Below are 25,329 nucleotides of genomic sequence, written 5' to 3'. Positions count from 1 at the left end.
TTGCACGGCCGCCCAACTAAAGGGTGTGGAGAAAAAAGGATGGGCTCTGCTAGATTACAAGTAAATGTGTCTGAAGCTGTGAGTGTTTCTGAAGATACTGCTATCACTGAGATATTTTCTAATGAAGAGGTACAGACTCTGAGAGAATTCCTATCACAGCTTGAATCACAATCCACTACAGTTGCCTCTTCTAACTTCGTCAACTCAAGTAATGCTTCTCTTGCCAATCATAATAATTCATTCTGGGTTATAGATTTTGGCGTAAACATATGACAGGCTCTTCGAATAAATTCATATCTTATTCTCCATGTTCAGGCAAAGAAAAAGTCCGCATTGCCAATGGATTCTTATCTAATGTTTCTGGAATAGGTTCTGTTAAATGCACTCCTACTATAAGTCTTAGTTCTGTCTTACATGTGCTTAGCTTTCCTATTAACCTTTTGTCTGTCAAAACTCTCAACTGCAAAATTGAATTTTTTTCGACTCACTGTGTGTTTCAGGAGTTGATAACAGGGAGAACGATTGGCAGTAGTAGATTGCAAGATAAGCTATATCTATTGAATGATTGTGTTGATCAGGCCATGTTGGGACAATCTATTGGTACTGAGGAAGAACTTATTTAGTGGCATAGGAGACTTGGACATCATTCATTTACTGTTTTAAAGAAACTTTATCCTCTTTTGTTTAAGCAATGCAAAACTGAATTGTTAGTATGTGATGCTTGTGAGTTTGCCAAGCATATTAGACAATCTTATCCTGCAATAAATAATAAGGCTTTAGTTCCTTTTATGACTATCCATTCTGATGTATGGGGATCTACTCAAACTGTGTCTTTATCAGGTTATAGATGGTTTATGACCTTTATTGATTGTTGCAGTAGGTTAACTAGGTTATATCTGATGAAAGGGAAAAATGAAGTATTTTCATGTTTTTAGCAGTTTCACAAAATGATTAGCACCTAGTTTGATGTTCATGTTAAAATACTGAGAATTGATAATGGCACAGAGTATATAAATTGAGTTTTTCAGGAATATTTAAAGTCACACGGAATTTTGCATCAGACTAGTTGTGTTAACACTAGTGCTCAAAAATGGAGTGTCTGAGAGAAAAAATAGACATTTACTTGAGGTTGGTAGGTCTCTTATGTTTACAATGAATATTCTCAAACCTTACTGGGGGGATGCAATTCTTTCTGCTGCATATCTTATTAACAGGATGCTACTCTGGACTTTGGAGTTTAAGAGTCCTTTAGACGTTTTGCAAGGTAAAAATTCATATATTGTTTCTCCAAAGGTCTTTGGTTGTGTTTGCTTTGTTCATCAGCATAATAAGGGGAAGTTAAAACCTCGAGCCCTCAAGTGCGTCTTTGTTGGTTATTCTCGTACTCAGAAGGAGTATAGGTGTTACCACCTTCCTACACGGAAATATTTTGTGAGCATGAATGTTACCTTTAGGGAATCTGAATCTTATTTCTATCCATCTCTTCAGGGGGAGCATAGGAAGGAAGAAGAGGTGTCTTTCCCTTCTTCTTTGTGCTCTCCCAACTTTCAACTTCAAAGGGAAAATCTAGGTCTAAAGCCTATACCTAATAATGATGCTCGGGGGGACTCACCTAAATCTCGAGGGAGACTGAATGGACCAGATTTGAGAATCTATACTCGGCGGAACAAGACAGATATAGCCATCGAGCAAGAGACTGCTGATCAACCAGAATCTCTGGATTCAATTCCTGAACATCCTGAGGTATGTGATGAGTCTCCTTTGGTTCCTGAAGAGTCTAATTTTAATTCTCAGTTTACTCTTCCTTCTTCTAATAATGATCTTGATATTCTTATTGCTCTCAGAAAAGGTGTTAGAACCTGTATTAAATATCTCATCTATAATTTCATTTTCTATGATTCTTTGTCTCCATCCTATAGAGCCTTTCTATTGTCTGTTTTCTCTGTTTCTATCCCAAAAGATTGGAAGAAAGCATGTCTTGATCCAAAATGGAAGGCAGCCATGGTGGAGGAGATGAAAGCTTTAGCAAAGAATGAGACATGGGAACTTGTTACTCTTCCAATGGGAAAAAAACCAGTTGGATGCAAGTGGGTGTTCACTGTGAAACATAGAGCAGATGGTTCAATTGAAAGGTATAAGGCTAGGCTGATAGCAAAAGGCTTCATACAGACGTATGGGGTAGATTATCAGGAAACGTTTGCTCCTGTTGCTAAAATGAATACCATCAGAATTTTACTATCATGTGCAGTAAATCTTGAGTGGGATTTGCAGCAGTTTGATATAAAAAATGTCTTTCTACATGGTGATTTGGAATAAAAAGTATATATGAAAATCCCTCCAGGGTTTGAGAATGGGAAGACCAAAGGAAAAGTTTGCAGATTGAAAAAATCACTGAATGGTTTAAAACAGTCACCTAGGGCGTGGTTTGACAGGTTTAGTAAGACTATGGTTTTTTTTTTGATACTGCCAAAGCAATGCTGATCACACACTATCGAGGTAAGATCACTCTGCTTATTGTCTATGTGGATGATATTGTGGTAACTAGTGATGATAGGGAAGAAATGATTCATCTAAAGGAACGACTAGCACAGGACTTTGAAATCAAAGATTTGGGAAGGCTAAAGTACTTTATTGGAATAGAGGTTGCCAGATCAGATAAAAGAATCTTTATTTCTCAAAGGAAGTACATACTAGATCTGTTAGAGGAAGCAAGAATGCTAGGTTGTAAACTAGCAGAGTCTCCCATTTAGGCAAACCATAAATTGCAAGCTGGAGTTGGGGAATCCGTGGATATTGGGAGATATTAGAGGTTGGTTGGCAGACTGATTTACCTTTCGCATACCAGATCAGATATAACATATGCAGTGGGTCTAGTGAGTCAGTATATGCATGATCCTCGTAAACCTCATTTGGAGGCTATTTTTCGCATCTTGCGATACTTAAAATCTGCACCTGGGAAAAGACTTTTTTTCTCAAAGCATAGCCATCTTCAGATTAAGGTCTTTACAGATATAGATTGGGGTGGATCTCTTGATGATAGGAGATCGACATCTGGTTACTGTACTTTTGTTAGTGCTAATCTAGTCACTTGGAGAAGCAAGAAGCAAAATGTGACCACTAGATCCAGTGCAGAGGCTGAGTTTAGAGTAATGGCTCAAGGTATTTGTGAACTATTGTGGTTACGAAAGTTGATGGAGGAATTAAAATTGCTGAAAACTAGTGGTATGTCCCTGTTCTGTGATAACAAAGCTACCACCATTATAGTTCACAATCCAGTTCAGCATGATCGGACCGAGCATTTAGAGATTGACAGACACTTTATAAAAAAAAAAGTTGTCAATGGTTCTTTAAGTGTCTCTTACGTAGGGTCGAAAGACCAATTAGCTGATGTGTTTACTAGGGGATTAAGTTGTAAGGGGTTTCATACTCTAGTTTGCTAGTTGGGCATTTGCAACATACACAAACCAACTTGAGGTGGAGTGTTAGAATCGCTTAATTAGTGTAAATTAGCTGTAAATTAGAATATAATTAGGAATTATTGTATTTATTGGCTATTATTAGTTTCCTAGTTAGTTTTAGCCTTTGTATGTAAATTAGAATGCTTGTAAATCATTTTAGTATGAAGAAATATAAAAGAAAAATTTTCAAATTCTCTGTTTTCTACAGTACTCCTCTGCTGTTCTTTTTTGATTCAAATTAGCCAATTCTCCTAACGGATTTCAACTAAGTGGAGGTCCGAACCTCCAATTGCAATATTCCTTGAATATGTTCATGTAAGTAATGGTTCTTCTTGTTCTAATAGATAAAACCAGAGTTGTGCCTTTCCCAACATATGGAACGCTGCAAGGCCTACTTTATCCTCATCTGGTGTTCTTTGGTTAGAGAAAAATTGCTCACATCAGTGTAACCAGCTCAACTAATCCTCTGTCTCATTGTATATTGGAAAATCCAACTTGGTATAATGTGGTACCACTCCTGTCCCTGGGTTTGTATCTTCCCTTTCATTGATTCTGCTTCCCAAATTCATGTTGCTGCAGCTGCTGCTGCTCCCTATTCCTCCGTTCAATTCCTTTCCTCAGTTTCCATTGGTACCAAGAAAAAAATTCCTGCTGTTGGGCTTCCAACCTCGACTCTGTTTGCGAAACCCTGGCTTCCATTCTTGACTCAGCTTGTACCACCCTTGCTTTGGTCAAAGCTTGTGCTTCTTGAAAGAGGGCTTTTAATTCCTCTCTCGGATTTGAATTGCCAATGACGTGTGACTCCGATACCAATTTGTTAAGTTCCCATGACAGGGATCTTGTCACGCGCCTACTAACAACAAAGTCTCCTTCAGCAGCAGAAATCTGCATCTTGTTACAGTTCTTGCCTCTCCTTGAAGACCCTATGGTGACCACAGTACAGCGCTCGTTGGAGGGAGCTAACACCTCAAGACTCATTTGAGAGAACCTCAAATCTGATAGAATTTTAGGAATAATTCTGATTGTATTTTATTAATGCAAGAGACTTCCTTTTATGCAGAGGTTACAAGTGCTTATTTAGTTCCTGCAGGAACGGAAATCCTATTCTAACATGGTTTACTATCTTGAGAAGGAAATAACAATTTAATAGGAAAATAAATTGATGGGGCAACTTTGGGATTCTCCTAGTTGAAGATGCGGCAACTTTGGGATTCTCCTAGCTGTGGGTCCTTCTTTGTTTAACTTTTCCCAACAAACTCGTCCATAACACCTCTTCAAGCTTCCAACTAAGCTTCATGGGCATCAGAACCAATTTTGTCCTGCCTCTTGCTTCATCAGGTCAATTTTTGAGTTAAAGGCATCACTGTTTTTCAAACTTCTGTCTTAAATTCCAACTTCCAAGGTTTTGAATAGCAGAATTGATTGTGGTGTTGCGAAAACAGGCTGTATCAGCTACCACAGTCATGACTTCTTTTGGAGAATGATTCAAACATAGTAGTCATAGTAGTAGCAGTAATAGCGTTTCATGTATCTAAGAATTTATAGTGGAAAAGAAATATTTATAATAACAAATTTCTAGAACTGTTTTTTTTATGAATGTATTAAGCCTCTAAATAATTAAGAAAAAATGATAAAAAATTTATCCTACTAGACCTTTCAATGTTGGTGCTGAAGCAGCTATGCATTAGCCTTTGTGGAGCATAAGATGATTCAAACTTCTATCATCCGTGTCTTTATCTCATTAATTTTTAAAAACCACTTTTTTATTTAAATTGGCTTTTCTACACGTAACTAGTGTTTCATTGCCTGTCTTAACCAGTTTGCTGACATCTATTGTCTTGTGTGATGCTAGTACTTCTCTATAGCTGGCTGGAAGTCGCTTACAGCAAAGCAGAAACAGATTGTTTGCCTTTCTCTTTATTATGCAACCAACTGGATTAGAGAATTGGTATATATCTTTAGTTTGACAGTATTACCTTCTGGGTTGTTCTCTGTTTATATTTTGAATTTCAAATAAGTTGTGCTTTTGATGCATTTACATGTAGCTTAATGCTTTCTGTACACAAGTTGCTCGAGGATTTGAATGCATAAGCCAAGCTACAAAGGAGGATATAATTGCCAAACTATTGAAGCGACTGAGGAATCTAGTGTAAACTCTAGCTCTCTCAATTCGTGGATAATTTGTGCATTACTTCTAATCAAGTCTACCTTTTATGTAATAAAGCAAGGGAGTAATCCATTCTACAATTTTATGAAATTGCATGCAACTTTAGGTGGCCTGGGCTGCTGCTGCTGTACTTATAAGTACTGAGATGGATACAACAAAATGAGGGACATCAATAGAAAACACTGAATGGGGTAGCCATGAAATACATTATTGATTCTAATAGATTAGTCATGCATGTATGCATTGCAATTTTTAATGATCTAGTCATTCGTGCATTCCTAGCTATTTGTTGCACTAAAAGGTTGAATCTGTAACAGTTACAACTTTCTTGAAATTAGATTCATGTTGACTCAAATGAAAGTAATTATAATTGGATTTGATGTGTGCCCAAGAGCTTTATGAATCTAGTTCATATTTCCCCATTGGAAAATAAAGTTTTACATTTTGTCATGTTTAAGAGATCGCAGTATTGACATTCAACATTTGTTCTCTATATGAGGAATTATGTATAATTTTCTGAATATAGTTGAAATGATATCCCTAGTACCTATATTTCTTGAATTATGATTTCCTGCTTGGCGTCTTGTTGGTCATTCTTAATTATTATTTGATAGGATGAATTGATTTACCACACTCATTCTTTCCAAATTACAGGCCTCTGGTCAATTTTTATCATTGTAAATAAATATTTTTCTCAATAATTTTTCAATTTTAGTTATAAAAAAGTTATAGTATAATTTTAGTTATAAAAAATAATTTTATTCCATTTGAAGACTAATTAGAAAACATAATTTTGTTATAAAGGAAAATAGTGGAAAATAACTTAAGGTTGTTCTCGAAATCCTAGTTAAATTTTGGAGAACTGGAAAACTGATTTTCCAGTTGTCCATTTGGAAAATTGGCACCTGTAAACACGAAACTCTGTTTTGTAGTTTTCTTAGAGAACTTTTCTAGAAAACTACTATAGTTTTTCAAAGTGAACATTCCCTTTTTTTTTTCAGTCGTCCTTATAATTTGTCATTATTCTTTGATGAGAGGCATGGAGGAAACCATGTAGCTGAGCCGAACTAGTTTGGGATTGAGGCTTAATGGAGTTGAGCACTTATAATTTGTAATTGAGCATTCAATTGTACAAGTTTCATACTTCTTTGATACCTACATTTGCTTCATAGGAGTTGAAGAACTCGCCCATGAACAATTAAAGACTCAAGGCGAAGGCGCACGCCCGAGCGAAGCGAGGCAAGGTGAAAAAAAAAAAAATTGTAAATATGCACATAATATAGTTCGCATAAATAATTTATAATAACGTAAACTTAATTTACTTAATAGCAAAATACAACTCAATTTATAATATTAATAATATATTTATTTCAAAAAAGAACTAATAATTAATAATAATATAAACCTAATTTATATTAATAATAACATAATTCCAACTATAGTAACACAAACTAATAATTTATAATAGTAACATGCAAGATACAACCCAATTTAATCAAGCATAAAACTAAAGGCTAATAGGAAATTTAACCCATAAAGCTAATAAAAGAAATTTAGAGTAACAACATGTCATCATACTTTCACAGTAAATAGTAAACAAATTAAGAAATTTAGAAAAAAGAAAAAGTAAACTAGAATATGAGTAGAAGAGCAGAGTAAATGATGGACGAAAAGCATAGTAGGGAACCAAAAAAAAAAAAGCAATTGGATGAAACAAAAAGAAAAGATAACTGAAAATGAGGAGAGAAGAAGAAGTAAAAAAAAAAAAAAAAAGAAATCAGTAGGATTTAAAACATGATCAAATGTTAGTTGCTTCTTCTTCTTCTTCTTCTTTTCTTTCCTTTCTTTTTCTTTTCCTTTTCTTTCCTTTCCTTTATGGCTGAGGTTGGTTTACGATAAAAAAAAACCCTACTTTTTCTTATATACTCGCTTGGCATCGCCTAGGCACGTCTTGCGCCTCGCTGCTTCTTAGTAAGGTCGAGCGCCTTTCACTGCCTGAGGCTCCATCCCGAGCGCCTCCTTGGAAAACAATGTTTTTAAAATTTTGTCAATTCCAAATATTGCTATCTAATCTTCATACATCTATCTATTTGAAAGGTTTTTCTGGTAGTCCGTCTCTTCAGACACTTGAGCAAAGGCTAATTTGCAACCATTTGTAGGATGGAATAAATTGTAGAAGTGACTCTTTATTTGCTATGCATGAATGATTAATAGTTGTAGCCATTGGAGTAATCTTATTATTATAGATATAAAATTATTCTTGGGGCCCTCGCCCATAAGTTTAAGTTTTTAGTTTGAGGATTTCTTGACATGGTATCAGAGTCTCTTGGACCAAAACGTCCAGAGTTCGAATTCTGGCTATCCCTATTTATTAGTTACATACTTTAACACAAGGTAAAGTGGACTTTTGCTTGTGCATGCTTCAAGCCCATTTGGCACTCGCATGCAGGGTTCTATTAGAGATATAAAACAATTGTTGGGTCCTCACTTACAAGTTTAAGTTTTTAGGTTGATTGGTTTCTTGACATTTATCATCTCGAATTGAAGCATCTAGATTCTTTGCAACCATTTCCTCAATACTGAAAGACCTTGTTCACTTGTCATGTTTCTATTCTAGGTTTTGACCCTCATCAGAACTTGAAACAATACAACCCATTACCAGCATGCTAAAGGCTCAACAAAAGAGGATGGTTAGTGTGTCTAGTTATCCATTGCCCTATTGGGATGCAGTTATTGGTGATAGCTGCTTGATTGTGTTTTTTTGCTTCTTTGGCATCCTATGTAAAATATGAACTCAAGTTAGATTAATTTTGAATATGAATGGAAATTCTCTTTCTACATATATGTTAGTGTGTGTGTGTGTGTGTGAGAAATTTGATGTGGTGCTGGATATGAAATTGCCTCTCTATTGTTAAAGGCGAGGAAAGATGGAAAACATTTGTTGTAATGGAGATAAAAGTGCCAAATGATGATATGTACTCAAGTAATTACTTTCTGGTCTTTTTAGTTTTTGATATAGATCATATTGAAGTTTATCCTCCTAAGCCTTATGCTTCATAATAATGATACTAATTGGAAGAATTTCCAAATGCAGATTTCTGGAAAGCTTATTAAATAATTCCATTCAGTGCCATCCTATGTCTCTACCAGATGTCCATCTTCATGTGCAGCATTCTGGAGCTTCACTCTTAGATAATGCCTATGATATGGTGCATGCGGAAAATAAGAATAAGCATAAGAAAACACACGATACCACATCTCCAAACAAGAGACAACATCAAAAAGTCTCAACTCCATCAATTTCAGGTACAAACAGAAAACTCCAGCAGCCAACAATATTTGATGTGTTGAGGAAAGGGAGAGCTATAACTAGCCAACAGGTCTTACACGAGGATTCTTCTGGCCAATCTTTGAAGTTACTCAATTCTACAGATCAAGAACCTGATGCAATTGAACAGAAAATTTTAGAGGTTCCTGGAGCTACCAAGGCTCTAAATGCACAGAGATTTAAATTTAGGCCTCTTCTGATTCAATGCTTTTCTCTTCTGGAATTTTCAAAGGTCAGTATAGGCATGTTAATGTTTGCACTAAGTTGTGATACTTCTTCTTTTTGCTTTTGCATGGTATTCACAATGGGATTTACGTTTCACCTGCGGCCTATCAATTCTACAATTTTGTGGTTTGATGTAATTTATTCTGTTCTAATAATTTTGGCCTATTGAGATTTCTTTGGTTTTTCACTCCACAATTGCAATTTGTACATTGAAAAATTTACAAATTAAAAGAGAATGATTTCCTTTCCACCCAATTTGGAACATTTTTTTTGTTTTAGAATTTGTTATGAAAAGTCAACCAACCATAATCTCTGTGTATTTATATTCTTATTTAGTGTGTATTCCTAATTATTAGAGCACAGTTATCGGAATATGTTGTCTATATACCTGTATATAGATCACTTCAAAATCAATGAGAATTACCTTTTCCTATAGGGTATCAGAGCCTACATAAAATTTTGAATTTTTTTTTGAATTTCTTCCCTGTTTCTCAACACACCTACTGCCTCTTTAAGTCACCCATATAGGGTGATTTGATTGCATCACTGTCCCCTTTTTAGATTTGAATCCGGTGACTAGAAATGCAACGTGTGGCTCTCATGCACCGTTCGTTGGTCTGCATCTTTGGTCCATGCGCCAATGCGTGCGGTGTTTTCTGGTGTTGTCCTATAGTTGCTCCTCTTGCTTTCTGCGTTGCCTCGGCATGTTGGTTGCAGCCCTATGAGCTGTGTTGGGTTTTGGGGTTTTTCTTTTGGTGGTGCTTTGGACATTTGGCTCTTGTTTGCGGGTCCACTTGCACTACATTGCTTGTTTGAGCAGTATCATTTGCATCAATTCTATTTATCAATTGCTCCAGCTGTAATTCATATACTAATTGCCCTTTAGATGTGAATAGGCATGTGGCCAACCTAGAGTTCCTTTTACTAGCCACAATTGGTAGAAACTCAGAAGAATTGTTCATAATCAAGAGTATGACTAAAGTTTTGGATTTATTTATCATTGAACTAACAATGAGTTGCAATATCAACAACATATCACACACGTGCGCAGCACACACACTGTACCACAATTTTAGCTGTTGATGGAACTTGCAATTACAGTTAGAAATGACAACCTTATAGATTAACAGTTAACCCTTTGGCTGAAGGTGATTGCTACATTGCACTTAGTACTTTGGTAAGTTTGCATGTTATTTTTATGTCCTGGTTGTTTAAAAGTTAGTGTTGAAAACAATAGCATTTCTTTTGCTAATGATGCATGTAGTCTATATAATAGAAGAATATTTCTAGTCATTCAATTTGCTTTGTTGATTGCAGAAGCAGGGCTCCTGTTGTTCTGATCCTGCAGCTGAGGTATCAAGCTTGTTCTACATAAATTGAAGTCATGTTTCTATATATATATATATATATATATATATATATATATATATATCTGGAACAATATCATTAAATATGGCCAGTGGGTTATTTCTTGTGGTAGTTACCCCCGTATCTATACCTTTTGCGTGATCTTCACAACAAGCTGGACTACTTCACTCCTGGAAAGCAATTCTCATCCAGATGCACAAATCCTGCTCCTGGTTTCTGCAGAATGACTGTGGAAGAATTCTTGACCAAAATTAGACCACTCTTCCCAATTCTCAGAAGGCATTTTGATTGTGCAGTTTCTATTCTTTTAGAAGGTGAGATCATGTCATCCATTTTGGTAGGAGTGCTAGATTAGAATTATGCATATGTGAAGACTTCCTGGTTCATATGATATGCTATGTCTGTTGGTGGCCACATCCTCATCTCTTCTTTCATTTTAAGTCCTAGTCCATTTTTTGAACTGGATTTTTTCGACTTTTTTGATGAAAGTGGAGTATGTCTGGAGACTGAGTTTTTGGAAACAAGATTTTATAGGTTGACGGAGGAAAGAGGTACAAAAGTTATGATATTGTGCTTTCTTTATTGCAATATTGAGCATGTTTGACTGGAGGGGAATGCTTGGATTTCTCAAAATCAAAGTTTGTGTATGCAATATTCAAAAGCTTCTTTTTGTTTTTTTCCTTTTTTACGTGTTTCTGAAAAAGTGGTTTCTCTATTGATGTCCAATATGAAGAGCATTATTATTTTCTTTTCATTGTATTTGTTTTATTTTGTTTTGTACATCATTTGGAATGATGCTATTTTATCCTTCTGCTTGTAATTTTTCTTATTCTATATTAATAAAATCTGATTTTACATACAAAGGTGGCAATAAAGGAACCACATGAAGAATAATTTGTGCTTCTTAACTTTGAACAAATCATTATAGGTGATGGAACTTGTGAAGAACATTGGAAAGTGCAATCTTCAGCTGCGGGCAACCCAGAGATTACCAAGCTTGCATTTTCAAAATCTTCTGTTTCTGTTTTGGTATCTAAAGAAGTACTTCATTGTTTTAGTAAGGTAAATATTCTTTTAAACTCTTGGCCTCCACATTGGCCATCAATAATGTTGGTTTATTATTTACATGAAATCCTTACCCATTTTCTTGTTCCTTGATTACAGATGTTAGACCTTCCTGAAGTGCAAATGGGAAAAGCAGTTCTCTCAGATCTGCTTGAAGCCTTCCAGCCCAGCAAAATATCTGAGAATGTTTTCTCTGACATACAACCTAGGCCTTTACCTGGGACAACTGAATATTTATATCTAGGTGTTGCTTCATTTTTAGAAGATGTGTTGAATGCAGGTATTATATTATGTTCTGTATCAAAAGTTGTTTTATGGTTGTAATGCATTTTTTTAATTGTAATTGCATTTGCTTCTTGCAGCATGTTTATCGTCCTTTATGTTGGCTTCAGTGTCTCTTTTTACCCTAGAATCAATTGTTACCTCAGTCCAGACATTCCTTGATAAGTTGGGGAGGAATGGTGAAAGCACACACTCAATATCCATTCATAGGGTGCTTCCAACCTTGCGCAGCATACTTGGAAGTTCAGCCCAGAAGCTTCTGAAGAACAACTGGGATGATGTAAACCTAGAGAATGGTTGGAAAAACAAAGTAAGACCACTTCTATTCTATTTTTTATCTATGTTTCCTTAACTTTTACCCCTAATAAAATAAGGCTGCATGTTTACATGGTGTTAAATTCTCTGTTCAGGGAGAAATCATGCAAAAAATATTGTATATTTACATGGAGAATAGTGAGTCTAAGTCTGATTTGCTGGATGAGCTGGCCTGCTCCATTTTGCCTCAGGTGTGGGAATACTTTTAATTGTGGAGCTTTTTTGCAAGAAATTAATTACATAAGGTTTCATTTGAATAGATGAGGATTTGAAATGTAATATTTGAATTTGATGGGTAAATTACACCAATGGTGCTAAATCAGTGGCTGATTTCAATTTTGGTTAGAAAATCAATTTATTACAAAGGCGACACTAAATTTTAATTTTATTTAAATTCGGTCTAATTAAACAAATTTTGGTCCATCTTTAAACACAATTTCTTACAATAATCTCTAAATATTTGGGACCCATAAGAATTTCACTTAGGGTTAGTTTGTTATGAGAGTAAAAGACCATAAATTTGTTGTGAATCCTAAATTGTTGCAACACAAAATTTCCATGACATTTTCATTCATGTGTAGAAAAAGAAGAGAGATAAAATAAAGAAATATTTGGATAAATATTGCTTGATTATTCCCTCAAGTATCTAGGTGTATACATTGTTAGTCACAAACTAAGAATGGAATGTTTCACCTTTACATCACACATTTACTGGCATATTCACAGTCCACAATCACAACACCTAATCACAACACTTAATAACACATATTCTAACACTCTTCCTCAAGTTAGAGCATACGTATCAAATGCACCCAACTTGTTACAAATGTGACTAACTTATGATCCTTTCAGAGATTTAGTAAGAATGTTTGCTAACTTATCGTTTAAACTGACACAACTCAAACCCTAAATGTCTAAATGAACATTATCAAAAGCAGATGCAACCTGATTATTAGTTCACTTGGGAAAAGAAAAAATGAGTTTGTTTCCCAAGCTGACATGACATACAACTTAAAGAAGATAAATTGGAAAGAGTTGAAACCAATTCCTAGAGTTTGTAGATATTTAGATGTCTCATATGACTATGAAGAAGATCAAGAAAAACAATGAAAGTAAAGGTTATTGGAGACTCTAGGCTAGAGAGATGGTATGGTCCTTATGACTCACGTTCTATGCCAAGTTGTATACAAGAACAAAATCAACTATAAATGCAATAGAACAATTAAGGTGTTTAATTAATTTGCTAATGGATATTAGGTTTTATGGATTTTTAGGAGTTAATAATATTGAAGTTGAAGGAATAGAGGGAAGAGGATATGCCTCCCCTATTTTTTTAATCAGTCTTTGAACCACTGGTTAAAGTGACATTTGAGATAGTGGGAGAAGGAATAAGGATAGAGAAAATATTTTTATTATCAGAGATGTAATTAGAAACATTAGAATCAAGTATCCACGATCCAATGGCCAAAGATTGGATTGGACAGGCAAAAGATTGCGAAGCAGAGCCAAGAGATGAGGATGATCAATGTTTGGTAGACTACTCAACTCAACTCAACTAAGCCTTTATCCCAAGAATTTGAGATCGGCTATATGGATTCTCTTTCTCCATTCTAAATGATTTTGGGTTAAATCCTCGGAAATGTGTAATGCTTCTAGGTCATGTTGTACTACTCTCTTCCAAGTTAGTTTAGGTCTACCCCTTCTTTTCTTTCTATCCCTTAACCTAATGTGCTCTATTTGTCTAACTGGAGTCTCCGTATGTCTACACTTCACGTGACCAAATCACCTCAATCTTCCTTCTCTCAACTTATCCTCAATTGGCACCACGCCTACTTTTTCTCTAATACTCTCATTATGGACTTTATTTTGTCTAGTATGACCACTCATCCACCTTAACATTCTCATTTCCTTAACTCTTATCTTAGACACATGCGACTCCTTCAGTGCCCAACACTCACTACCATATAACATGGTCGGTCATATGGTTGTACGGTAAAATTTTCCTTTCAACTTATTGGGAATCTTGCGATCACATAAAAACCCCGTGGAACTTCTTCACTTCACTTGGATCCTATGACTAACATCCTTCTCACATCCCCCATTAATGTTTGGTAGACTAATACTGTAAATATTATTCACAATCAGCTACAGCCAAGGTGATAAGAGGTAATTAATGTGTAGAATGACACATGATTGTATTTGGAGAACCTGCATTATTAGTCATCATTTTTTCTTTTTTTTAAAAAAAAGTAGAGACAACAACAAGCCTGAGAAATAATAACAGCAACAACAATGAAAGACCAAGAAATTAAGGCGGTCTCGCAACACTAACACCAAATGTAATCAAACAATAAAAAAAGGTAACAAAAACAACAATAATCCGAGGAAAGTAGAAATCGAGGCAACACAAAAGCAAGACAACCCAAGGCAAAACTAAAGTTAGCTATAAGATACTAATAAACACAAAAAGAAAATGAAGATGCAAAAGTAGAAAAATGAGCTTAGTTGTGAGTTTGGCGGGTTTGAATGGTGGATCTAGCTTGATCTTGTTGGATTGGAGTTTTGATAGCAGTAGTCTTTGGGAAGGCTTGAGACACTAGGATCAGATCGAAAAAGTTATTTTTTCAAACATGACTCGGATGGATCTCAAATTCTGGGCAGTGTTCACTGTTTAGTGGTGAGATCAGCGCCGGTGAGGTCACTGGGTTATGGGGCATTGATCTGTGTTGTTAGTGTAGCCATCTGGTGAGTGAAAGGTGATGACTTGAGAAGAACAATGGTTGGTCTCTGTTTTGTGGAGACCTGGCTTTGTTTGGAAGACCCAGATCAAAGAACAATAAATTAAGAAAAGGAAGCTCATAGGCAAATTAGCCTCACTTTGATACCATGTAGAAAAAGAAGAGGAAGAAGAAAAGAAAGAAGAATTTGGAGAAATATTGCTTGATTACTCTGTGTATATATACTATTAGACACAAACTAAGAATGGAATGTTTCACCTTTACATCACACGTTTATAAGTACACTTATTCACAGCATACAATCTCAACTCAGCACTTAATCATGTACATATTTGTTATAGAAAGTCAATTCTATAATTATGTACATAATATTCTTTCTTAATTAGTTAGCATAATTATTGGGATATCTTCTTAATCAGAATACTTAATTATAGGATTCTTTGTATATAAATAATTTGTATCTCATTCAAGAAAATACACAGAAAATATTCCCTTCATAGTATCAGAGCTAGGTTCCCTAGCCTGAAATTTTTTTCTTTCTGAAATTTTTTTTTCTCTGGTTCTTCTCCTCCGACAAGTGTTGTCTTCTAGGAGAACTCAATAAAGTTATCACAGTGTCTCACCACCCATCTCAGGAGAAGGCCCAGGCACCGATCAGCCACCCTTGGAAGTCCGGTGATCGGACTTGAAGCGTGTAGCCTTCACCCGCCATTCTTAAGTTCTGATCCCTATTCCACGCGGCGGCGCATGAACGCGCGTGTGCCGTCCTTTGGTGACGTCCGACAGTTGCGCCTCTTGTCCCAGGGTCGCCTCGACTTGTTGATTCTAGTTCCGTGGTTCATTGTTCAGTTTGGGGCATTTCTTTTGGATCTCAAATATTTCTCTCCTTCAGGCAGTTCACTGTTGAGCAATTTCAAGTTCTGTTTTCACGGAATTCTTTTGTTTCTAAGTTTTAATGAGTTTGTTTGAAGATTGCGACAAAGTTGTTTATTAATCTGTGTTAGAATTTTGTTAATTTAATCTTATGGCGGACAATAAGGCTATTATTTCTGATGTGATCCAATGATGACTAAAATTACGGAACACAAACTTAATGGTTCAAATTACTTGGAGTAGAGTGAGACCGTCAGGGTCTATTTACGAAGTATTGACAAGGATGATGATCTGATTAAAGATCTACCCACTGATGATACAATGCAAGCTTGGCTTAGGGAAGATGCTCAGTTGTTTTTGCAACTTCGGAATTCGATTCATAGTGAGGTAATTAGTTTAATTAATTACTGTGAATTTGTTAAGGAATTGATGGATGACTTAGATTTCCTGTATTCTGGTAAAGAAAATATTTCTCGTATTTATGATGTGTGCAAAGCATTCTATCATGCTGAGAAGCAAGATAAGTCTCTTATGGCTTATTTTATGGAATTTAAGAGAGTATATGAAGAACTTAATGTCTTGTTGCCTTTTAATCCTGATGTGAAAGTCCAGCAGGCTCAACGAGAGCAGATGGCTGTTATGAGTTTTCTTGTAGGTTGTCCTTCAGAATATGAGACTGTTAAATCTAAAATCCTATCTAGCTCTGAAATTTCCTCTCTGCATGATACATTCACACGTGTCCTTCGTACAGAAAGTATTCAACTTTCACAAACTACTAGTGGTGCTCTGGTTAGTCGAAATATGAATGACAACAGAGAAATAAAGCAAGAAATTCAAGCAATAGAAGTAATCAACGTAATGGGAAAACCAATTCTAATTTGGACTCAAAAGGAGTTATTTGTTATTATTGTCATGAGCCTAGTCATACAAAATACAATTGTCTAAAGCTTCAGAGGAAGAATCAGCGGTCTCAGATGGCAAACATGGCAATAGAAGAGTCTATAGTTGCACCCTCATTTGAGAAAATTGTCTTAATATCTGCAGAGGAATATGCACAATTTTCCCAATATCAGGCATCTCTAAAGGCCTCTAATTCCCCTGTCACTGCTATCGCTGAGTCAGGTAAATCCACCACATGCCTTGTATCTTCCTTATCCAAATGAGTCATTGATTCTAGTGTTACAGATCATATGACAGGTAATTCCAGTCTTTTATCTTCTTTTCAGTCTCATCCTACCTCCTCTACATTTTAGCTGATGGTTCTACTTCTTGTGTCATGGGTTTTGGTACTGTAAACCCAACGTCATCTATTTCTTTATCATCTGTTTTATGTCTACTTAAATTTTCATTTAATTTGCTTTCAGTTAGTAAACTTACTTGTGCCTTACATTGTTCGGTTTCCTTTTTTCTTGATTATTGTTTGTTTCAGGATCTTACGACGAAGCAGATTATTGGTAGAGGATATGAGTCCGGTGGTCTCTACATCCTGAATAAATATGTACCGCGATCTCTTACTTGCTCTAGCACCTTAACTGCGCTCGAAATTCATTGTCGTTTAGGCCATCCCTCCTTGGCTACCTTGAAGAAGTTATGTCCTCAATTTCAATCTTTGTCAGTCTAAGAGTGTGAGTCATGTCAGTTTGCTAAGCACCATCGTCTACTTTCTGCACCTAGAGTCAATAAACAGGCTTCGTCCCCTTTTGAGTTAGTTTATTATGATATTTGGGGTCCTTGTTCTATTACTTCTAAAACTGGTTTCAAGTATTTTGTTACATTTGTTGATGATTACTCCCGTGTTACTTGATTATTTTTAATGAAGAATCGTTCGGAATTGTTTTCTATTTTTTGTGCCTTTTGTGCTAAGATTCAAACTCAATTTAATGCTTCTGTGCGTATATCAAGAAGTGATAATGCTAAGGAATATCTTTCTGGTAATTTTCCAACCTATATGTCAAAAAAGGGCATTTTTCATCAAACATCTTGTGTTGATACTCCATCCCAGAATGGGGTTGTTGAAAGAAAAAATAGACATCTTCTTGAGGTAGCAAGGGCAATCCTTTTTCAAATGAAGGTCCCTAAATAATTTTGGGATGATGTAATTTCTACAGCTTGTTTCTTGATTAATTGTATGCCATCATCTGCGCTTAATGGTGACATTCCTTATGCCATTTTGTTTCCTTCTAAATCTTTGTTTCCTTCTAAATCTTTGTTTCCTATTGAACCTCTTATCTTTGGTAGTATTTGTTTTGTGAGAGATGTTCGTCCACAGGTTATTAAACTGGATCCCAAGTCCCTTAGGTGTCTCTTCCTTGGCTATTCTTGACTTCAAAAAGGGTACAAATTTTTTTCTCCAACCCTCAATCGTTATATTGTGTCTGCTGATGTTACCTTTTTTAAATCTACTCCGTTCTTTCCTCCCTCTCCTAGTTATTAGAGTCAGGGGGAGGAAGATGATCTCTTAGTCTATTATGTTCATCCAGTGTCAAGTCCACAGCCAAGTCCTTAGAATCCTCCTGCATCGCTCAACCTCATTGCCTACTTGTTGTTCATGTTTATTTCAGGAGATTGGAGACTCTTGACTCAGATCCTTCACCAGCTTCTTCGTCAGAAGATCCAGTTTCATCCACTGTTGCTCAGTCTGACTTAGATCTTCTCATTGCTCTTTGCAAAGGTAAGCGTCAATGTACTTATCCTATCTTTTCCTTTGTATGTTATGATCACTTCTCTCTTTCATCTTGTTGTTTTGTTAGTTCTCTAGACACTATTTCCATTCCTAAAACTGTTGCTGAGGCATTGTCCCATTCTGGCTGGCGTGCCGCAATAAAAGAGAAAATGGTGGCTTTAGATACTAGTGGTACTTGGGAATTAATGCATCTACCTCCGGATAAGAAAGCTATTGGATGTAAATGAGTTTTTACAGTGAAAATGAACCCTGATGGTACTGTGGCTCTTCTCAAGGCTCGCCTTGTAGTTAAAAGATATGCTTAGACTTATGGGACTGACTACTCTGACACTTTTTCTCCTATTGCTAAATTAGCTTCTATTCGCTTATTTGTTTCCTTAGCAGCTAGATATGATTGGCCTTTACATCAGTTGAATATCAAAAATGCTTTCCTTCATGGTGATCTCCAGAATGAAGTTCATATGGAGCAACCGCCAGGTTTTGTTACTCAGGGGGAGTTAGGCAAAGTTTGTAGGCTTCGAAAATCCCTTTATGGCTTGAAATAGAGTCCTCGAGCTTGGTTTGGCAAGTTCAGTGAGGTAGTTTAGCAGTTTGGTATGCAGAAGAGCAAATATGATCATTCGGTATTTTTTAGACATTCTAAAGCTGGACTAATCTTGCTTATAGTATATGTTGATGATATTGTCATTACTGGAAATGACTCTGCAAACATTTCTTCACCCAAGTCATTCCTTTAGACTCAGTTTCAAACAAAAGATTTGGGTTTATTGAAATATTTTTTAGGCATTGAAGTTTCAAGGTGTAAGAAAGGTATCTTCTTATCTCAGAGGAAGTCTATCCTCGATTTATTGGCGAAAATACGTAAATTAGTTGTCAAACCATGCAGTGCACTAATAACTCCCAATCTTCAGCTCACAGCAGGAGATAGTGAACTATTTGAGGACCCTAAGATGTATAGGAGATTGATTGGCAAATTTAATTATCTCACAGTAACTCGTCCAGATATTGCATATTCAGTTAGTATTGTAAGTCAATTTATGTCCTCTCCTACTGTTACCCATTAGAAAGCTTTGGGGCAAATTTTATGTTACTTGAAGGGTGCTCCAGGTTGTGGTCTCTTATATAACAATCATAGGCACTTAAATATTGAGTGCTTTTCATATGCAGATTGGGCAGGTTCAAAGATTGACAGAAGATCCATTATAGGATATTGTATTTTTGTTGGAGGAAACTTAGTATCTTGGAGAAGTAAGAAACAGACTGTAATTTCTCGTTCGAGTGCTAAATCAGAATATCGAGCTATGGCCTAAGCTGTGTGTGAAGTTATGTGGACACGTCAGTTATTGGAAGAAGTGGGTCTTGAGATCTCATCTCTTGCCAAACTATGGTGTGACAATCAAGTCGCTCTTCATATCACCTCAAATTCAGTGTTTCATGAGCGTACTAAGCATATTGAAATTGATTGTCATTTCCTTCGAGAAAAGATTCAATAGAAGATTATCTCAATAGGGCATGTCAAAATTGGGGAGCAATTAGGAGACATCTTCACAAAAATTTTGAATAGGGCTCGGGTTGATTACATTTGTTACAATTTGAGCATGATTAATATCTATGCTCCAACTTGAGGGGGAGTGTTATAGAAAGTCAATCTTATAATTATGTACATAATATTCTTTCTTAATTAATTAGCATTGTTATTGGGATATCTTCCCAATTAGAATACTTAATTATAGGATTCTTTGTATATAAATACCTTATATCTCATTCAAGAAAATACACAGAAAATATTCTCTTCAATATTCTAACACATTGATTTTTCAGAACTAGTTCAATTGGACTTAATTGTAATACAATCAAAGTTTAGTGACCTAATTGTAATTAATTGATCTATTGTGATCACATATAATTCAATAACTAGTTTAATGAGAATTGGTGCAATTTACCTGAATTAGACATTATTTTTGTTTTATGATTATATGGAAAATGAAGCACACATTCAAATCCACCTTCATTTTGAATGAGCACGCCTAAACTTACATGCAGTTCATATACAAATCCACATTTGCAATGTTTGGTATGCATACAAATTAATTCAGATTTCCACATTTTTAATTTATGGAATTGGTCATACTTGAGCCAGGTTCTACCAAAATTGACAGAAAATGCAAATGACTTATGAAATCTGAACTAACAAGGCTACAAACTAGTAATGCTACGATTTTAAAATGAATTCCATAGTTACTACATAAGATGCCAAACATGATAATTCATTTACCAATGAATTCTTTTTACGAAATACATTTGCAAATTGAATTCATTACATATATTCATTTGATGCAAAGACAGTGTTAATCTTTGCACAAGATTCATTATGCTGTATTGCTCAGAGTTCGGGAATGGGTCATCTTAATATGACTTCTATCTGGATTACAAATTGATGAATGAAATGGGAATTGGGTTGGGGAGATTTACCTGAACCATGGGTCAGTGATATCATTTTGGAAACCAGCCCTAAATGCAGTTCCCTTTCTGTATTAGGTTTCGTCATGTAGAACAGCGACTGAGTATGATAATCATGGTTTTTCGACTCTCTGCAATGAAACATTTGCGATGTGGTATCGTGTGCTGGTATGGTTTCCAATAGTCTTTTAACACTTTTTTTTTTAATATAAAATTTTTCTTGGTGTTGCAACTGTTGTTTCTCTTTGTTGGTATTTTTTACACAAGTTGATGTTGCATGCAGCATGAAGAGAACCTTGCTATTCTTAAAAGCGTGGTGAGTTGGACATTACATGACATTCCAAATGAGCAATTGATCTTCATGAGCAGAGAATTTAATTATTTCCTGCACTATGATTAGGTTAAGGATGCCATTCTCAGGAAACCCAGAGCTGGCGTTCAGCTCGAAAATGTTGAAAAGCACTTGGCCAAAATACAAATGTCTGTGAATGTGGTGGTTTCATTAGTTAGTATGTGCAGGACTCATGACAAGGTAACCAACTAGGATTATAGAAGTTTCATCGCTGACATTCATTCGTTCAATTTTTTCTTTTATTTATTTAGTTTCAAATTTTGTGTGAAAATATTGACATGTTAAATAATCGGCAGGTAATTGTGCATGCCATGGCTGTCAAATATGGTGGGAAGTTTGTTGATTCATTCCTTAAAGGTATATGCGATTTTCTGTGTAATGGGATCTATAAGATGTGGTTGCTTGGGTTGCTCTAATTAAAAATTTCTACAGTGTTTGACTTCTTACAGGCCCACTTTCAAACACACAATGAGATTATAATCCACTTGGTAAAGATTAGTTGCACTGAACTTCTACTGCGGTGGATTTTCTTGAATGACCTGAATATTGAATTGGACTCCTAATTTGCACTTTTTAATTTTCATTGTGAGTTAGGTGAAGGAGCTTCAAAAGGCCACAAGAACAATACAGACACTATGCTCTGAAGCAAAGGTCAGTTTCACCTATATGATTGTTCATAAGACTTGATAATATTTGAATTATAGCTATCAATTTGATTTTTTCTTTTTGCAAGGGCTTGAAACAAATTGCTATCACTAGCAAAATTCCTCCAACAAAACGATCTATAGAACGTTTTTTGTTCCATGTGAAGGCTCTTCTTCATACAAAGTCAAGTGCATGTACTTTTTGGATGGGTATGGAAGTATATTAATTATGTTAATGTGTCTTAATGTTTCTTCAAATTTTCATGAGATTTATGGTGTGTTGGACTTTGACATTAGTTCAACAAATAAATTCAACTTCTGCTTAGGCCTTTTTTTTTTCCTATGACATGAATCTGAAATTTGCAAGGTAATGACAAATTTGGATGGGCTACATGCGAACATTCTACCAGGTGTATTGCAATTCTTAGCAAATTTGCCAATTATAAATTTGGATGGGCATCATATGAATACGTACTTGCCAATTACTGAAAGGTGGTTCATGGTGACAATTTTTAAGTTAGAGAAAGGAGACGTTGATAAAAGTAGAGTTGGCTATTTTGTTAGGAATTAATGAACTGTTCCATAATATACACAAGGGAATTATGCTTAAATTTGTGAAAAAGCTTTGGCAGTTTGAGATGGTTACAATTTAGTTTCAGAGATGGCTATGTAACTCTCTGATGTATTATCAAGATGGAAAACTTGGATAGCTGCAGCATGTTTGGCATTGTTGTCACTAATAACAACTTCAGACAATTTTAGAAGGAATTGTTGTTGTTAATAGACAATAGATTTTGACGATTTGATTTTCATATGCCAAAAGCTGATTTGAAGCTTTTGCAATTTGCTATTGAATTGTATTGATAAACTTTTGCAAATAGCTATTTGTTTTCTAACTCAAATTATTGTCATGCTCAGTTAGTAATTGGGTAATAGCAGCTCTAAACATGCCTTATTCCTTTCTTGTTTTATTGACAGGAAATCTTAAACATAAAGACTTGATGGGTCAAGTAGTAAGCTCCCAAGCTTATGCGGATGATCAAAATTCTAATGCTGATGAAGATTTGGCGGAAGCTGATGATAGTGATCAACCTGTTAGTATTGCTAGTGAAGAGGATAAAGACATGGAATGATATGTGCCTCTTTTGTCCACCGCTTAAAGATGTATGATATGGTATCAGCATTAAGGCTATGTTTAAGTAGGGTGTAATAAAGTTATAATGTAATTACCATTATATTGCATATTTTATTACTTTGTTTGGTAACACAAAAGCATTTGATATGATAGAATAACAATTGTATTATATAATCAATTATATTTTAACTAATATAATGATCATTACTTATTTTGATTTAATATATTACTTTGTTTTATTTTAATAAGGGTTGGAGTATCAGGGACTCTAACGTAGCACTTGCTGATATGCTTCTAGTCACTAAATCAAGTCAGACTAAGTGATTTAATATATTACTAATAACAATTACATTAAATCATTTATTATATTGTTTTGTCATACCAAAAATTAGCCTTTGTTCTATTTAATTTCATTTATTGGATTTGAACTTTTTTTCTTTTACTTGTGATGCAGAATAATAATTTTAATTATTATCTTAGGTTCTTAATTCATAATAATTTGCAAAGTACTTAAACTTGTGGCAGGTAAGGGTGTGCATTGGTTAGTTTGATCTGAAATTATGAGCGGAAATCGAACCTAATAGAAAAGGAAATCAAATTGAATTGTATTATTATTATACTATCTAAAATCCTTAAGAAAACCTTGCTTCATACTTCACCAATAATCCCAGATTTTTTTTTTTATCAATTTAAGAACCGTTAAAATTGTTGATCTAGTTTAGTACCGCGAGCTTCAAATGGATCAAAATATTTCCCTAAAAAAATTGATAAAAATAAAGTTCGAGAGACAATTACAATAATTTAATCTATTAAAATTGCAGATTTTAGTTAAGATTACAAAACAGCAATTTGTTAACAGCAATTTGTTAGAAAAAAGGAAAAAAAAAAAACGCAGTTCGATAAAAATAAGAAATTAAGAAACATCAGCAACGGCTTTCTTGGTCGCTTCATGGGCTGTCTAATTGCAAGAATGCTTAGCATACATAAAAAGACAATGATTGAATGACCTTGATAAAAAAATTGCATCTCTAATAACAACTTGATAATGGCCAAATATATCATTACACTCTTGAATTAATTGGGATTTACTTATTGAACTCTTTTAATTAATTTTTTAATCTATTAAACACTTAAACTAGCTAAAATCATCTCAATTAAACACAAATTGACATAATCACAAGAGTGTGATTTACACATGCAGTGACACGTAAAAAAATTTCAAAATTTTTTGACGCACTAATTTTTCTCTAAAATGACAAAATTACCTAACACTTCACTTCTCCCATCCATATCTTAACGCCTCTGTTTCATTTCCATCCCCATCCCTTCTCCCTCATTACCCTTCACCATGTTCCACAGCTGCAACGTCAAGTCATTCTCTATCAGCGTCAAGTTCAAATCCAAATATAAAACTCTATTTCGCCAACTCTAGAGAGCAGCAGAGATTGTTTTGGGAGGCGAAAGACAAAGTTTGGAATTGGACCAATCACACAGGATTAGGAGGTGTTGTTGATTCTGATGATGATCTGCTTCTTAACATTTATCATGAGATGCTCCAACAAAACAAAATCCGAACAACTTCCAAATCTTGTAACCAATTTTATCGGGTTCGTAGCACTCACTATTCTCCTTACATGCATAACTTTAGAAGCGTTGCAAAGAGTTGCGCCCTGCCACAGTAAATAAATTTGTTCGTGAATACCCCATTAAACTTTTCTGACATGATATGCCTTTGATGCCTTTCAACACAGAAATAACAACTTAAAAAGAATAGTTATGTAGCTAAAAACAATTAACGTATGGATTCTTAAATAGAAAAAGAACATTTTTAGGGGAATTGAAATATCTCTTAGCAGTAATTGAAGTCTCTGTTTGGCATATTTCTGTTTATGGTTTTTAATTTCTCAAAAACTGAACAATTTATTGTTTTGGTTTTTAAATTTTAGAAAATTACTTATAGATTTCCTTTCTCTCCCTCACTATATGAATAATATAGATTATTTATAAAAGGAAAAAAGTCAGTATAATTATCAAAAGAAAAAAAAAAATCTTATGTTCCATCAATTTTTCATGAAAAAAAAATCAAATAATTAAACATCAAACAATGAATTACCCATAATTATAGTCATCAAAATCAAGCATTATCATATTTTAATATTGGTAATATATATATATATATATATATATATATATATATATATATATATATTTTAATTTTGTAATTTCTTTAAAGAGT

At 34.9% G+C, this 25,329-nt stretch overlaps 1 protein-coding gene across 7 annotated transcripts in view; it reads left to right on the top strand.

Annotated features, from left to right (window-relative positions):
* LOC110662164 (uncharacterized) overlaps window positions 1-23,315 on the top strand; it is a 43,330-nt gene extending 20,015 nt beyond the window's left edge. For 3 of the 7 annotated variants that reach the window (XM_058144010.1, XM_058144008.1, XM_021821048.2), the window contains 17 exons: window positions 5,311-5,406; window positions 5,504-5,607; window positions 8,720-9,185; window positions 10,496-10,531; window positions 10,659-10,860; window positions 11,475-11,608; window positions 11,711-11,891; window positions 11,974-12,203; window positions 12,304-12,399; window positions 21,041-21,130; window positions 21,246-21,278; window positions 21,363-21,494; window positions 21,611-21,671; window positions 21,747-21,802; window positions 21,909-21,965; window positions 22,048-22,168; window positions 22,937-23,315. In XM_058144010.1, the coding sequence (XP_057999993.1) occupies window positions 5,311-5,406; window positions 5,504-5,607; window positions 8,720-9,185; window positions 10,496-10,531; window positions 10,659-10,860; window positions 11,475-11,608; window positions 11,711-11,891; window positions 11,974-12,203; window positions 12,304-12,399; window positions 21,041-21,130; window positions 21,246-21,278; window positions 21,363-21,494; window positions 21,611-21,671; window positions 21,747-21,802; window positions 21,909-21,965; window positions 22,048-22,168; window positions 22,937-23,091 (2,250 nt within the window). In that variant the 3' untranslated portion in view covers window positions 23,092-23,315. Of the gene's footprint in view, window positions 1-5,310; window positions 5,407-5,503; window positions 5,608-8,719; window positions 9,186-10,495; window positions 10,532-10,658; window positions 10,861-11,474; window positions 11,609-11,710; window positions 11,892-11,973; window positions 12,204-12,303; window positions 12,400-17,248; window positions 18,343-18,380; window positions 18,491-21,040; window positions 21,131-21,245; window positions 21,279-21,362; window positions 21,495-21,610; window positions 21,672-21,746; window positions 21,803-21,908; window positions 21,966-22,047; window positions 22,169-22,936 lie in introns of those variants that run through there. The other 4 variants (XM_058144009.1, XR_009147607.1, XR_009147608.1 and 1 more) reach the window with 4 other exon arrangements.
* Window positions 23,316-25,329: the final 2,014 nt, after the last annotated feature.

The sequence above is a fragment of the Hevea brasiliensis genome, chromosome 3 (genome assembly GCF_030052815.1).
Source record: "Hevea brasiliensis isolate MT/VB/25A 57/8 chromosome 3, ASM3005281v1, whole genome shotgun sequence".
Taxonomy (NCBI): Eukaryota; Viridiplantae; Streptophyta; class Magnoliopsida; order Malpighiales; family Euphorbiaceae; genus Hevea; species Hevea brasiliensis.
Note: the sequence above shows the minus strand (reverse complement) of the source record. Positions and strands in the feature narration are given on the sequence as shown.